Here is a 16,371-nt window from a genome sequence, read left to right as displayed (position 1 = left end):
ATGTGGAAAAAAGAAAGAGAGAAAGAGAGCGAGAATTACTGTATATCCCAAAGGAAAAAAATGCTCTTTAAACTGCACTGTATCTTAAAATGGCAAGCAGCTTTGAGGCTGGAGAGCATGGCTATTATTGGAAATGGCTCTGATAGGTTTTAACAGATGCCGCCTGTGGAATGCAACGGGGGGGGGGGGGGAGCAGCTGAGCCACCACTTTGGCAGAGCAACCTTTTGGGATCTCAGCTCATTCTGGTATGCAGGCGACACTTAACACTGTTCACACACATGGTGTCCCCCCTCCCAGCTCCTTGCTGCCTTGCACATAGCTGTCACCTGGCAGGAAGGAGGAGTGGTAGGAACCCTGCTTCTTCTTAAAGAGGTTTTCAGCAAGTATTTTCTATTTTTAAAATGTTGAAAAGTGCATGATTTAAGGGCTTCAACAGGGAAGCAGAAGCACTGATGTTATTGCTCGATACACAGTAAATGATATCTTTATTTTTAAGCTGTGCTATGTTTCCTTGTTGGCATGCTTGAGGGTACAGATGAATTCATGTTGTTTTATTAAAAGCAACTAACTGTGGAAATAGGAAATTAAGGTCTTCAGGAACATTCTTCCTTCTCCTATTTTATGTTCACAATTGCCATGTGAGATAGGTTAGGGCAAGAGACAGTGACTGAAAAGAGATCATCTAGTGAACACAACTGCTAAATCAGTATTTGAATATGAGTCCTAGTCCTACCCCTTTTTATAGAGATGAAGCTTGGAAAAGTTATGTTTTGGGCAACTACTCCAAAATCTTCCGCCAGCGTTTGAATGCAGCCAAAGTTTAACAGAAGCAGGGAAGTAAATTTTTAATGTAATATCATGTAGCAAAATCTTGTTTAATTGGATGCAAAATAATAATAATATACCACAAACCTATTAAATCTGCAGTTCTGACAGGCTCCAAAACTATAAAACTATAATAGCAGACATTATGATATCATCTAGCCCACTCAGAAAATTCAAGGATTGGAAAAATCCAGATTATATTCCATCAGATATAATCTAAATTAGATCACTTCTTTCTTTCTTTCTTTCTTTCTTTCTTTCTTTCTTTCTTTCTTTCTCTTCCTTTTTTCCTTCCTTCCTTCCTTCCTTCCTTCCTTCCTTCCTTCCTTCCTTCCTTCCTTCCTTCCTTCTTTATCCTGTCTTTCCATTTAAAAAAATAGTGCTCACACATATATCAGACAAAACATATATCTCACCCAAACCACTGTGCTATGCTGGATTTACCCAGAAAAAAATTATTGGGATATAATCCTATTTACTTATAAATTCAAAGACTGGAAAAATCTAGATTATATTCCCAGGTGTGAGACCATAGAAACAAGGTGTCTAAATGCAATTTGCATGAGGAAAATATTAATCAAGCAATATGTACTCTGAAAGTGCACATATTTATACTATGCCATATCACTCAATGGGAATCTAAATAGGTTCTAGGACAAGCATCCAATCTGATTTGAAGGTGTAATTTCTACATGGCCTCTAGCAGGAAGGGCAGTTAAACTCTGCACATGTAAGCAAAGGTAGGTCTTACTAATGAATCATTTCCTCTAGTATCGCAACCCTAATAGCTGTATTCTGGAGAAAAGTAATTCCCTCTTGAGTAAGATCTATGGAGAAAGAAGAACATTGTAATTTCCCCATACCATAGGGATTAACACAATGTTTGTGTGCAACAACCATATGAAGTAGATTAATATTAGAGATATTAACTTGCGTATTATCTATTTTATACATTTTGCAGCTGAATAGAGACTAAGATTTTGACATGAAACTTTCCTAGTGTTCACATATCTTGACAAGCCATGATGTAGGTTTTGAAATTGGCTTCTTATACAATCTTGCCCCTGCTAACAAGCCACGATTTGTTTAGGGACGTAGCTAGGATTTTAGGAAGGGGGGAGGGGGTCCAGACTAAGTGCCACCATTATAATGGGGCTTGGGTGCGGTGGCGCAGCAGCACACACCATTCATTTTTCTAATGGAAGGGGGGGGGTCCGGACCCCAAGACCCCCCCCCCCCTTGGCTACGTCAGCCACAAACCGCAGTTTTAATCAATAATCTGCTCTTGGCTTTTCTGGCTAGTTTAAGTAATGTCTTATTGTGACACTTAAAACACTGCCATCATTTATCCCTGGCTTGTTTTACCAGTTTTCTGCCTTAAAACAGGAGCTGACAAAAGGAATAGGAGAGAAATAGAAATCCAAAAATGGGGAAGACAAGCTACAGTTTGTTTGGTTTTCTTCCATGCAATTCAGCAAGCCATAGTTAACACAAACCGTGACATTATCATGATGAGCAAACATGCTTGCTAAAAACAAACTGCCATTTACCAAGTGTTAAGTAACAGCACATAAGGTACAGATTTAAGATAAAATAATGTTCACTGTCCTTCTGCAAACTCATATTTTCTTCTTATTCCGTTTCTGCTCACAGGGCATAATAACAGTATGTGGTTATTTCCCACAGTGTGCTTAAATCTACAAAATACTACAGTATGTTTCTAATAATGGTTGTTTTTAATTGTTCTGTTTCGTTTGGTTTTCAGCAAGCTTTTGGCTGTGATATTATTATTATTACAGTCATGGCGCCTAAGAAGAAGAACATCAAGAAGAGCAAGGTGGATATCAATGAGCTGACTATCATAGTTGAGGATGGACCTCTCAGCAAACTGAATGGTCTGAATGGCATTTTGGAAGGAGGGAATGGTTTCAGTTGTGTTTCAACAGAGGTTTCCGATGCTCGCTATGGTCCCAATCTTTTAGAAGGGTTGTGTCGAATGAGGTTGGAAAACTTCCTCTGTGATTTAGTCATTGGTACCAAAACCAAGTCCTTTGATGTCCATAAAGTAGTGATGGCTTCGTGTAGTGATTACTTCCACAATATCTTGAAGAAAGATCCATCCACTCAAAGAGTGGACCTCAACAATGTGTCTCCACTGGGCCTAGCTACGGTCATTGCCTATGCTTACACTGGGAAGCTCACACTCTCACTGTATACTATAGGGAGTATTATCTCCACAGCCATTTATTTACAGATCCATACCCTTGTGAAGATGTGCAGTGATTTTTTGATGCAAGAAATGAATGTGGAGAACTACATGTACATTGCCAACATTGCAGAGACATATGGACTCAAGACCGCCAAGGAAGCAGCGCAGAAATTCATCCGAGACAACTTTATTGAATTTTCTGAGTCAGATCAGTTCTTAAAACTTACCTTTGACCGGATCAATGAATTACTGGCCGATGATGACTTACAGTTGCCTTCTGAACTTGTTGCATTCCAAATTGCAATGAGATGGCTGGAATTTGACCAAAAAAGAGCAAAATATGCTGCTGATCTTTTGAGTAACATCCGGTTTGGTACCATCTCTGCCCAAGACCTTGTGAATTATGTTCAAACTGTACCAAGAATGATGCAAGATATGGACTGCCATAGACTCTTAGTAGATGCCATGAATTACCATTTGCTTCCATATCACCAGAATACACTGCAATCTAGAAGAACAAAGATTCGTGGGGGATTACGAGTCCTCGTTACAGTTGGAGGACGTCCAGCTTTGACAGAAAAATCCCTTAGCAGAGACATTTTATGCAGAGATCCTGACAATGGGTGGAAGAGGCTTACAGAGATGCCAGCTAAAAGCTTCAACCAGTGTGTCACTGTGATGGATGGATTCCTCTATGTGGCAGGTGGTGAAGACCAGAATGACGCCAGGAATCAGGCTAAGCATGCAGTCAGCAATTTCTGCAGGTAACTGATTATTTATAGGGATGGAAAGGCAAGCATGTTCAGGACAGCACAGCTTCACAGAGAGAAGGAAAGGGGGAGAGAAAGAGGGTGAGCTGTACATAACTGAGATCATAATGAAAGCAGAACAGGACAAAAATCTTGATTAATGACTTTAAGATAAAATGCCTATGACTGATAAACACTATCCATGCTATTCAATAAGAAGGAATTCCAGGCGGAAAAATTAATTTTACACCAAAGAGGGCAGAGATAAAGCCAGATTATATCCTAATTAAAGAACTATTGATGCCTTTAAGGCAAATGCTGGCATCAGTCTAAAATTTAGAAATAGGACTAAACAGGCACAATTTTTGCTCTGTTTCCATATTTCATTAACAGATACAAAAGCGAAAGTCTTGACACACTAACTGAAAAAAAAAAACCCCTCCACAAATATATGAACCAATAACAAAGAAATAATAGATGCTATGGAATGTAGTAGCAAACTATAATGAAGGTAATATCTCCAGCCAATGCAAATAGCAAATTATCCTGAATACACTTTTTAATTGTCCTTGTAATATGTTTATCTTTCACCTGCATTATTAACATGTAACCTCTCTCCTATCCCTGTAAAATATGTCTAGTGAGGTAGCAAGAGTGGGATAAAAAAGAGGGAAAGGTGCAAAATATGAGATGGACTCATCATTCTGTTTTTGTCTATCCTTTTTTGGGGTAAACTTCAGGAGACTATGCAGAGACATAATATGGTTTCTTGTTTCTGATGTCTTTTCATTTATGTTGTTTCTTGAACTTGTACATCCCTCTTCTGCCCAAAATTTCCATTTTATGTGGTTATCCATTATAAATCTCAAACAAAAACAAATACAATAGGCCTTTGGTATCCACTGGGGTTTGGTTCCAGGATCCCCTTGGATACCAAAATCCATGGATGCCCAAGAACTATTAAATACAATGGCATAGTAAAATAGCATCCCTTATATAAAATGGCAAAACCAACTTTTTTTTTAATGTACATGTTTTAAAAATATTTTTCAAGCCATGGATGCAGAATCCATGGATACGGAGGGCTGACTGTACACTTAAAACCAGAGTAAAAACATAGTTAAATGTGTTGTCGCATGGAACTATCAATATGTTTCTGGATAATCATCAACACTTGGACAGAACACAAGACTGTTCCTTGGCAATAATCTCTCACCTGCAAGTAGATTTCCCTCTTTTCTTGTACTTGGGGTGGGGGAAAGAGAGAGCATGGAAGGGAGGCTGCTTATACATGGCGGGGAGGACCTGTTGTCAAGGACTTTCCTGTTGTGAGTAGACTTTCCAGCACATCTGCCATGGGAGAGGGCAACATGTTGCCTTGACTTGCTGCAACCACCACTTTCCTTTCAAAATGGTTTCCTTGCAAAATGTCACACAATTATGTAAGTACATTGGGCACTCCTTCTAGGCTGACGTTCCCCATTTCAGCTGAATTAGCAGAACTTAAACCCTCAGTATATCACTTTTGAACCACATGTTCTATATACTCTCCAATGGTGCTGATTTGGCAGGGACAGTCTCAGTTAATCCTCTGCTGTCCTACCCCCCTCAGATGCTTCTCAATTGTCCTGGTTTTCCTCTCTTCTGTCCATTTTCCTCTTTCATTTTCAGTTTAGTTCAGCTGCAGCAAACAATTTTCAAAGCAAAAAATAGTTATACTCAATTGACTCAGCTGAGTATGGAGAAGAAGGGCCTCCTACTGGGTTAAGTTTGGACTGGGCTGGTGTTTTTGTGTGTGTACCTTAAAGTCAGTGCATAAATTCTAAGGCTTTTCTGCTTAAAATAGTAGTTTTGCATGCTCTTACCCTAGCCACATTTTTTTTAAAAAAATCATTTTTATTAAACATAAAGAAACAACCTTGCATATATTTTATCTATATATCTAAAACATACATAAAAAACAAAATATTGACATTACTAAACAAAAAAAATAAAGACAATGAAGGTTATCAGAGGGAGGAAAATTAGGGAAGAAAAAGGCATACCCCTGGCAAAGTCATGTGATTGCGCAGAAGATTTTCAGATGCCGTCGCGCTTAGCCAGGACTTAATCCATGAAGATCAAGGAATGCTCCAGCAACAAACCATTCCCAGGACTTCCCCATTAATGGTTTGCTTGCTGGAGCATTCCTGGATCTTCATGGGTTAAATCCTGGAAAAGTGCAATGTGTCTGAAAATCTTCAGAATGATTGCACGCCTTTGCCAGGAGTATCCCTTTTACTAACGGCTTCCCCCCCATCTGATAATCTCCAAAGACAACTAGTACCTGCTGACTTCCAACCTTGTAACTGAAGAATATATTCCACTATTTACTATATTTCCTTTAGATGATAATATATTTATGCTTCACCATCATGCAAACCCCATGTAACTTACAAAACCTAAAACTGGGATATGGCCACAACTAGTCTGTACTAAATGATTCCCAGTCATTCTTAAAATTATTGAAGTATTTCTTCTTAATAAACATTGCCAATTTATCCACTTCAGCAAGTTCAGTTATCTTCATCAGCTGATCTTTTGTTGCAATAAATAACAACAACCTTCTGTTTGTGGGCATAGACTATTTCAGCCATACTTTTTTTTATCTTGGTCACACATCTCCTGGTGTACACAGCAACAAATGGACAGTAGGGCTGTGCACATCAATTCATACCTAGGCCTGATTTGGTTTGGTTTGATCTGAATCACAAATCCAAATCTAATGGAAATATTGATCATCAGCGGTCTCCTAATTACTTACATTGGGAAATCAAATTGGTCATAAATTTGGTGGGTATTTTCTATACCTGTATAAAAGTTGAAAAGGGAATTAAAGAGGGAATTAAATCTCAGTCAGGTAGCTTCAGGGAGAGCGTTGTGTGTTTGTTGTTGTTGCTGGTGGTAGTGGTGGTGGTGGTGGTACCTGCCCTTGAGTTGACACCAACTGATAGTGACCCTGTGGAAGAGGCATCTCCAAGACCCCCTGTCCTCCACAGTTCTTATAGATTTGGGCCTGTGATCTCCCTGATTCAGCCTGTCTATCCAGCATGAGGTCTTCCTCTCTTTCTATTACCTTCCACCTTTCTCAGCATGATTGTCTTTTCCAGTGTTTCATGCCTTCGCATGATGTAGTATGATGCCATCAGTCTTGGCTTCCAGGGAAGGTTCAAGCTTTATCTGTTCAAGGATCCATTTCTTTGACTTTTTGGCTATGCACAGTATCCTCAGCACTCTTTTACAGCATGACATCTTAAATAAGTTGATTTTCTTCTTTTCTGCTTTTTTCACTGTCCAGCTCTTGTATCCATACATGGTGATGGGAGTACAGTGACTAGAATGATTCTAACTTTCATGCTCAGTTGTCTATCTTTACTGTTTTTAGTTTTTCATGGCTGCTCTTCCCATTCCTAGTCTTTTTATTTCTTGACTGCAGTCAGCATTCTGATCAATGTTTGATCCAATGTACAAGACCAGTTTCACTATTTTAATGTCCTCATTGTCTAGGTTGAATGTGTTTTGGTCCTCCTTGGTCATTCTGTACTTTCTTCTCTGGCCTGCCTTAGTAATTGTTCCAAGTCTGTGTTGTTTTCTGCTAGTAGTATGGTGGTGTCATCTGCATATCATAGATAAGCAGGGATTTGAAACCTGAATTGTAGTTCAAGACTCAAACCCCTGGCTCCCAGCAAGTGCAAAATATTGAGAGAAAAACAGCCATGTTCTTTTTCAATGAACTATCATGTTTCGAAGCAGAATTGAAGGTTTTTTTTAAATTGTAGTGTGTATAGATAAACACCCCAAGTTTAGGTACTATTGAGTGAAATGCTGAAATACAGTTTTAAAAATAAATGTTGATTTACATAACATATTAATAGTATAAAATAGGCATTTCTTTAAATGTAAGCATCTGGTTTTATACATAGGGAGCAGCTGCCGAGAAAGGGTACAGATTTCATATATAACATAGCCCTATTTTTATGTAGATCATCACTGACCACTGTTGTTCCCACAGCACCGTTTTCCCCATAAAGCCACAACCATCAGTGTCAACAGGAACTCCCTTGCTTGACAGTTCAGTAAACAACTTTATTTTTTTACCTGTTTTGTTTTGCTTTGCTTTCCTTGAGAGCATTCTTCAGGTATTGACTCCTATTGGTCTACAGAATTCCCTGCCTAAGTTCAAAGTCATGCTGACCAGCTAGGATATGAATCATAGATTTAGAGAAAAGTGTGTCTGTGTGTGTATGCTGCTGACTTATGGTGACCTTCTGAATTTCCTATGGGACATCTTAGGCAAGGAATCCCCAGAGTTGCTTTTGCCAGTTCCTTCCTTTGAAATAGAGCGTACAGCACCTGGTATTCATTGGTGGTCTCCCATCCAACTACTAACCATGGCTGACCCTGCTTCGCTTCTAGGTGTAAACCTTTAAAAGAGGGTGAGAAGTTTGAAGTTCTGTTTTCTTTTCCCAATGGGTAAAGCAGCAGTACTATAAGCACTACTAAAGCAGCCATACCTGTAGGTGTGTGGGAGAGAGAACAAGTCTTCTTTCCCCAAAACCACTCTCCAATCTATTAATTGCCCAATGTTGATGCTGGTCTTTGCCCTTTGGGGGGGAAAACATACAGTCAGTAGTCATGTGAAGCAAAGAGAAGCTGGAAGGGTGTGTGATTTCAGTTTGGAAGAACCACAGGGAAAGAAAAGTTATACAACCCTTTTTGACAGCACTGAGTGCAGAGGAGGGCAGCCATTAGCTTTGGTGGTGTGGAGAAACCTAAGATCCAGGACCTATTTTGTACTATACCATTATGGCATTATGATTCTGCTTTAACTGCCATGGCTGCATGTTAGTAGCTTAAGGCGGTGCTGGGGGAGTTCTCTGACTGAGAAGTCTAAATACCCCTCCATAAACTACAAATCCTAGGATTCCACAACAATTAAAGTGGATTCATACTGCTATAACTGATTATTGTGCAAAGGTCATGCAGTCACCTCTAACTTTGGATACAACATTTAAACATTGGATATTTGGATGGATGGGTGGGTGGAGAACTGAAAAGTACAATAATAAATATTGAAATTTCCTGATACATTTCTCCTGCCTTAGAGGAGTTCTAGATCTAGGTTATACTCACTAAGATCTTATTTTTAAATGCCATCCAAATCTGAGGAGTTAAATGGGTGCTACATCACAAAACCATGGCATTACAAACTCTTATGCTTAGTATTTCTTTAACAATATAAATGTTGTCATTGAAATGAGCATTTGGATCCACCGTTCATCTCTTTTTTTTCCCCTTCTGTCCCTTCTTCTTCCAGGTATGATCCTCGTTTCAACACATGGCTCCACCTGGCCAATATGAACCAGAAGCGCACCCATTTCAGTCTGAATGTGTTCAATGGCCTCCTTTTTGCAGTTGGTGGTCGCAACTCTGAAGGGTGCCTCTCTTCTGTTGAATGTTATGTCCCTGCCGTTAATCAGTGGCAAATGAAAGCCCCGCTGGAGGTGGCTCGGTGTTGCCATGCCAGCGCAGTCATAGATGGTAGGATCCTGGTCACCGGAGGTTACATAAATAATGCTTATTCCCGTTCTGTTTGTATGTACGATCCTGCTGGTGACAGCTGGCAAGACAAGCCCAGCCTGAGCACCCCAAGAGGGTGGCACTGTGCCATCTCTCTTGGGGAAAGGGTCTACATTATGGGGGGATCCCAGTTGGGGGGTCGTGGTGAACGAATTGATGTGCTGCCAGTTGAGTGTTACAGCCCTTATGCGGGCCAGTGGAATTACGTGGCTCCTCTTCCAACGGGCGTGAGCACTGCTGGTGCTTCCACTCTCAATGGGAAGATTTACTTAGTGGGAGGCTGGAATGAAATAGAAAAGAAATACAAGAAATGCATTCAGTGCTACAACCCAGATCTGAATGAATGGACCGAAGAAGATGAGTTACCTGAAGCTACCGTAGGTGTGTCGTGCTGCACCATTTCCATGCCCAGCACTAAAACCAGGGAATCCAGGGCTAGTTCGGTATCTTCAGTACCAGTCAGTATTTAAAGATTTCATAATGCAGGTTTAGAAGAGCTAGATATAAATCCTATTAAAAAATGTTTACTTCACACAATTGTGCCAGAATCCCTTTGAAGAGCCACACATGCCTACATAGAAAGGGATTAGGAGACCAATGGGCTAAATCCAATGGTAGACACATAGAAATGAGTGGGACTTATTAATCATTATTAACTGACGTCCATTTCAATATGCCTGCTCCAGTTCAGTGGAAGGAATAACACAGTCCTCCAAACATCATTGGACTGTGGCTTCCAGCTTTCCTCACCATTGGCCATGCTAGCTAGGACAGTCCAACAACATCTGGAGGGGAACATGGCTTTTAATTGCAGTTTTGTAAAATTGGTCAATATTTTTATTATATTGAAAATACATGGTATGACCTAAGAAATTTAAAATGCCTTGAATTTGCTTAGCATAAAACAGAGACTTGCAATTTGTCATCAGACCTCAAATTTTTCATATTTCATCTAATTTCTCACAAGATCATTCTCCAGATTGTATAGCTTACTTAGAGAAGGTTCTTGAAATCCTGACCTTCTACAGACAGCCAAATATATCCAAAGATGGATTTTTTGGGAGGGATACTACCCAAATTTCCTATTGACAATAGTAGTTTTTGATTCTACTCTTCTTAAGATTCTACTCTTCTTCTTCCTAAAGTTTAGTGATTTGCATGTCTATTCAAATGTATGCTCTATTGAGTTGAATAGGGTTTACATCTAAGTAAGCGTGTTTGTAATGCAAACCTATAAAGAGGTGTACTTAAAAATAAGCCCCGCTGAGTCAGTAGGGCTTAGTCCCACATAAATGGGCTAGGAATTACATATCCCTCTAGGTTGCAAGTCATTCTTAATCTCAGGCTAGGTTGCCTAGGGCTACTGGGAGCTGAAGTTCAAAAACATTTAAAGGGCTGCAGAATTTCCATCTCTGGGGTAAAAAATTGTAGCCTAATTCTGCATTTAAAATTCATCTTGATCATACCATGTAATTTTTTTAAAAAATCTGACAAAAGATTGCAGAATTTTCCTAATGTTACTTTATTACCCCAACAACAAAAATGTTTATACTACTTTTTAACAAAAATTATTGGCCTTCATGCCAATGACTCATAGTAATAGGTAAGCTGAAATTTGAAATATCTTTTGGTCCAATAAGTAGTTTAGTTAGTTCTGTTTAGTGTAGTGTGACAAGAAAAATTTTGGGATCCAACAATTGCTTAGATTATGTAGTGTAGAAGAAGATGAAGAACCAAGTATAATTAGATGCATCTGAACAGATTATTTTTGTTTATATACTTGAATGGCCCAGTCAGTGTTGCTTAGTCACACTTTAAACCAACCGTGTTAAAATTAGAAATCCTGTCTGTTTCTTCACAATCTGCAAGCAAAATAGCATGATGTCTATGGGGAATTTGTTTATTTATGGGTATGAGTGTAGGAGTGGACAAGAGGAGACATAAAGTGCTATGTCTATGCCTATACAGACATTCACCAAACTTAAAATATCACAGTAAGCATAGGGATACATGTCCTGATGTGTTTCATACCAAGGGACAGTCAGATGGTATACTATGGTTCATTGATGCACCATTTGCCAATTTCTAGTGAGTTTTTTATCACCTGTCTGGTAATGGGACTCCTGAACATTGCAGTAGAACCAATTAAACAAGAGGCAAACCTATCATCAGTAGGCAGCATCCGTCAGCATCTGTTATGCGCCACTCCTACTGTTCAGAGCCCTATTTTTCCCTTGCTGGTGCAAAAATAAATAAATCAATGCTATAAATACAGCCTGTACCCCACAGCAGTCCTGTCACTGTAAGACAGTCTGGGCAATTACAGTTGCACTTGCCTCACATCCATCAGCAATGAGCCACTGATCTCCTCTTTCCATAGAAAAACCCTCACATCTACCACTGCATCCAAATGGTAAGAAATAGGATGGAGAGGAGAAGGGCTGGTCACCCAATGGAAAATAGAGGCATGCCAACCTGGGGAGGCCCATCAAACCTGGACCCTGGAAAGAATGTCTATTTTAGATCACATGATTTAGATTAGTTATGCTTTAAGTATGAAGATCCTGAATACGTGTGCTTGCTTGATATGGATGGTGAATTATTGTGATTGTAGTAAAGAAGGAGAATCAGGCCATGCAAGCTATCTTGCTCATGATCTAAATAGGGTGTATATGTATATGGTCTATGTACACATATGCCTGTGGCCCCCATTTTGGGAAATAATGATTTCGTGTAATGCAGACACACTGAATGCAAATGGGAAAGGACCTCCATGAAATTACATTGTAATTTCTCCTTTGTCTCCTCTCCACCTTCAGTATACTCAGGTTTCATGAATGGATGTGTGCAGGTGCTTAGCATGAAAAGCAGAGTAGGGAGTCTTTGGTCATCCAGTTTTTTGGATTTCAGTTCCCATTGTCCTTTGGCTATGCTGGGTAAGGATGATGGAAGTTGAAGCCTAAAAGAACTGGATGGCGAAAAAGTCACACAGACTTGGTATAAAGGGTGTATTGAGAAAATTTAGATGGAAAAAAAGCTGAATTTTTGCATTTTGATCTCAAGCCAAGTTAGGCCTGTGGTTGTTTGTATTTCTTGCCTCAAATTTTATGGAACAAGTAGTAGTCATCAGGTTTCTCTGTTTCCGATTAGCAATTTCATTACAGTACAAAATACAACTGTCCACTGAAATCATTTTGTTGGGTACAAAATTAAAAGGTAAGGTCTTGAAAGAATGACATTTTTCCAGGTAATAAGGTAATGTGTTTGACAGAGCTTTGTGTAATTGCCCAAGGCTTATGTTTGTTTGCTGGGGAGCCAAGGCACTCTGTGTGTGTGTGTGTGGTCCTGAAAAAGCATGTATTTATAGCAGCTTACATAACCCACAGCACTTTTCATCCAGCTGCAGGTTTATTAGGGTTGTTGCTTTTGTTTCTTGGATATGGCATGCAGTTATCATGCATGAAAGTAATGGCATCACATATAAAATGTGATTAGATTTCACTCTAAAAGGGGGATGCGGTAATGCCAGGGGTTGGGAGCCACATTGACCCTTGGCAGGGCCTTGGAGGGGCACATCCACCCTCCAAAGGTTTTGTTGGGTTTTTTTACTTCCTGGGTTGTTGTTTTTTAACTAATTTTTTTTCTCTAGGGAATTATTATGGACCCAGAAAAGGCCTTTTTCAAGCAGAAAGTAAAGCAGTATACTGTATCAGCTCCTTAGTTAAGCATACTTAACTAAGTGGAGCTGTGGTGCAACATCAAGCACAAATCCCAGATTTTGATAGCATAGAGCCATGGCAGTTAAAGTGGTGTCAAAATTTTCGCAGTGCTGATGCAGCCTAAGTAACCTCTCCTGTCCTTACTCCCCTCCCCCAAATCTACATAACTGTCCTGTATTCATAACTGTCACTTAGTCACAACTGTGACACCATTGCCGCTGCCATCACCTCATATACTTTACTGGGTATCTTCTGCATGGAGAGAAAGAGATCCATTCTGCTGGTGCACAGTTAAATGATGTTTCCACCAGGTTTGGGGGAGGCGTCGGACAAGGAGAGGATATATAGTCAAGTATACTTAACTATGTTGCTGATGTAGTAGAATACTAGCCAACATTTTTAACTGGCAGTTAACGTCAGCCCAGGGGTAGATACAAAGCAGGGTGGAGGTTGAGCCCTGCCACCACAATGACTGGGGAGGAAGGGAGGAAGCTAAGTAACTAAATACATAGAAATACATAGACCCATGAAACCTGGATCAGGCCTTGAGACCTAGGGACCCTATCTTCAAATTCTTTTTGTGGGCTTCTGGAAGAGAAGCTTAGGGCCACTGTGGTCTTCAGGAAATTGAATTAAATGTATCTTAAGCATGGCCTGGCAAGCCTCATATTATCCCTAGATAATGAGTAGCCCTTTGAAACTCTAAGCAGGTGTTCTTCTGATGTGTTGACTCCAGCTCCCATCATCTCATAGAACTCTGATGTCTGGGCAGGATGGACATTGTAGTCCAACACATTAGGGAGACACGGAGTTGTGGCAGGCTACTTCAAGCTACCCAAGTGTCCTAATGAAAGATTTTGGAAAATGATTTGTTGACAAACTCTCCAGATATCATGCTGAATACCACAAAAGAGACTTGTGAAAATCAACAGAGCAACATGTTTTATTTGGCATAACCTTTCATGCTCTTCATGTATGTGGTGAAGTCAACTAGAGTTCACAAAGGTTTATTCCAAACAGAAGCTATTAGCCTTTAAGAAGCCACAAGTCTCTTTGTTGATGCTGCTAACCCATCCCTAACTCCATTCCCCAAAGTGAGTACAGAATCCTCCACAGGTCTATAATTCGGTGGCTTCAGGGCTCTTATTTTTGAGCCACTATAAGCCTGGTAATATTTAAGTTGAATTCTGCATTTATGGTTGTCTCATCCATTTAAAGAGCTTCCTTCTCCTTGCTATCTTACAGATAGAAAATTATTTATATTAGAGGTAATAATTTACACATTTGCTGCCTCTTGTTCAAATTTTTCAGAAGCAAGGACTGGCTTGAACTATCCTTAAACAAAAATTAAATCATCTCAGGATTTCCTCTCAAGATACTTAATTCAAGAACGATCATAAGTGTATTTGCTAAAGCTTACCCCTTTTTATACTGATCCTCATGTGTACACATTGATGGAAGCATGATAGTGAAAATTGCCCAGGTCAAGTTTTTCCAGACATGTAGAGAGAGCAGGGAGGGTGGCAACTGTATCTGGTCATTTTTGTGGGCCAGACAACAATCATACAATAGATAGTGGAGTCATACAGAAAGTATTCACCCTTAGCCAAAAAGAATTGGTCTACAACTGTTGACAAATCAAAGGACAATAATAAATATGGAGGAGAAATGGATGCTATTCAGTCTGATACTGTTTGCAGAATAATATCTAAAAGATCTGTCAGATGAAGTGTCAAATGTACCTAGATAAGTTCATGTACATGTTGAATAAGGGAGGAGTGGTTATTGTCACTGGAAACTAAAAGTTATGCTCGCTAATAAACTTACTGATGATTCAATGATATAAGATGTATTTGACTGCAGGGAATAAATGACTGTAGTTTTCTAAAAATGAAAATGTGAATGAGAAAAAATGTTGTTTGTGTACATTTGTTCTTTTCCTCTTCTTCATTGTAGATATAAACTTACAAATGGAAAATAACTATACTCAGCATATTGCCATGTTGTGATGCATATAAATACACTTTAAAGAGATGAGTTACTATTTTTCTTTTTTCTTTTTTTAAAAAAACACCTCTTTTTGCCTGGACTGCAGTAATAACATACTATTCTCATAGGAAGATGCACAGTGTGTTATCATTTTACTACTTAAAACTGGGAAATGGCCTAGAAGAACAGATAATGAGGGAAAGGGTTGGTGCCACAACAAACTCATTCTCACTGCTTATTCGTTAAACCTTCAGGGCAATTCCTATTTATTTATTTGAAAATAATATGAAAACTGTCATAAAATTAGACTTGTGTTGTGTTTTTAAAGCTGGCATAAAAACTATTTTGCCACTTGTAAAATCTCCATATGGTTGGTATCTAGAATATTTGCTTCACACCTTATTTGAAGTATGTGTGTGTTTAGTAAGCAGCATGGACTGTCATTCAGATCCTTACTTATCATATTACTTTTGTGATATTGTCCATTTGATTTTTAATTTTTGTTTTATTTTATGCTTTCGGAGTCCTTTGGTAATCAGTGCTAATAATTAATGCTTACATTGACAGTTATACAGAAGGCAAAAATCCTGTACCATTTAATTAGGAGTAAGCCATTAAAAGTACACATATTCTCTCAGATCCTATCTGATCTTGGAAGCTACGTAGGCTCAGCCCTGGTTAGTACTTGGATTGGATACCGCCAATGAATACCAGTTACTTTCAGAGGAAGGAAGTGGCAAAGCCTTCTCAGGGATTCCTTGTCTTAGAAAACTCTATGAAATTCATGGGGTCACCATAGGTCGACAGGCAGCTTGAGGGCACATACACACATTAGCTTTAAACCTGACTTCAGCTAACATTTTTTGTCTATTGGATCCCAAAAGAACTTGTTAATAGTGACTAATCAAAGTCCTGTTGCTTTCAATGAGCTGTGCAATGCACCCTAAGCATATTTCTTAAGCTTGTTCCAAGCAACACCAAAAACCTAAGCATATTTACCCAACACGTAGGACCTGCAGAGTTCAATGGACTTTACTAGAAAATGTGTCAGACCAGACCATGGTGGTGAGGATAGAAAGCATCATTCAAACAAGCAGCTGAGTTGGAAAATGCCACACAAAAGCCCATGCCACCATGTACATCCTTCTAGTGACACTATCTCTTTCCCTATAAGATTAATGCAAACAAGTAGCAATGTGAGAAGCTATTGCATGGACACTGCTTCATAGCCTTTGCTTGGCTGCAAATTGCTTTTATTGA

General features: G+C 39.3%; 1 protein-coding gene across 3 annotated transcripts in view; it reads left to right on the top strand.

Moving 5' to 3' along the window:
* KLHL31 (kelch like family member 31) overlaps positions 1–15,091 on the top strand; it is a 34,207-nt gene extending 19,116 nt beyond the window's left edge. For 2 of the 3 annotated variants that reach the window (XM_089531123.1, XM_089531122.1), the window contains exons 2-3: positions 2,592–3,799; positions 9,141–15,091. In XM_089531123.1, the coding sequence (XP_089387249.1) occupies positions 2,628–3,799; positions 9,141–9,873 (1,905 nt within the window). In that variant the 5' untranslated portion in view covers positions 2,592–2,627 and the 3' untranslated portion in view covers positions 9,874–15,091. Of the gene's footprint in view, positions 1–357; positions 374–2,591; positions 3,800–9,140 lie in introns of those variants that run through there. The other variant, XM_089531124.1, reaches the window with a different exon arrangement.
* The last annotated feature ends 1,280 nt before the right edge of the window (positions 15,092–16,371 follow it).

This window comes from Sceloporus occidentalis, unplaced genomic scaffold (genome assembly GCF_023333645.1).
Source record: "Sceloporus occidentalis isolate IW3139 unplaced genomic scaffold, rSceOcc1.0.p SCAF_6, whole genome shotgun sequence".
Classification (NCBI taxonomy): domain Eukaryota; kingdom Metazoa; phylum Chordata; class Lepidosauria; order Squamata; family Phrynosomatidae; genus Sceloporus; species Sceloporus occidentalis.
This window is presented reverse-complemented; position numbering and strand designations above follow the sequence as displayed.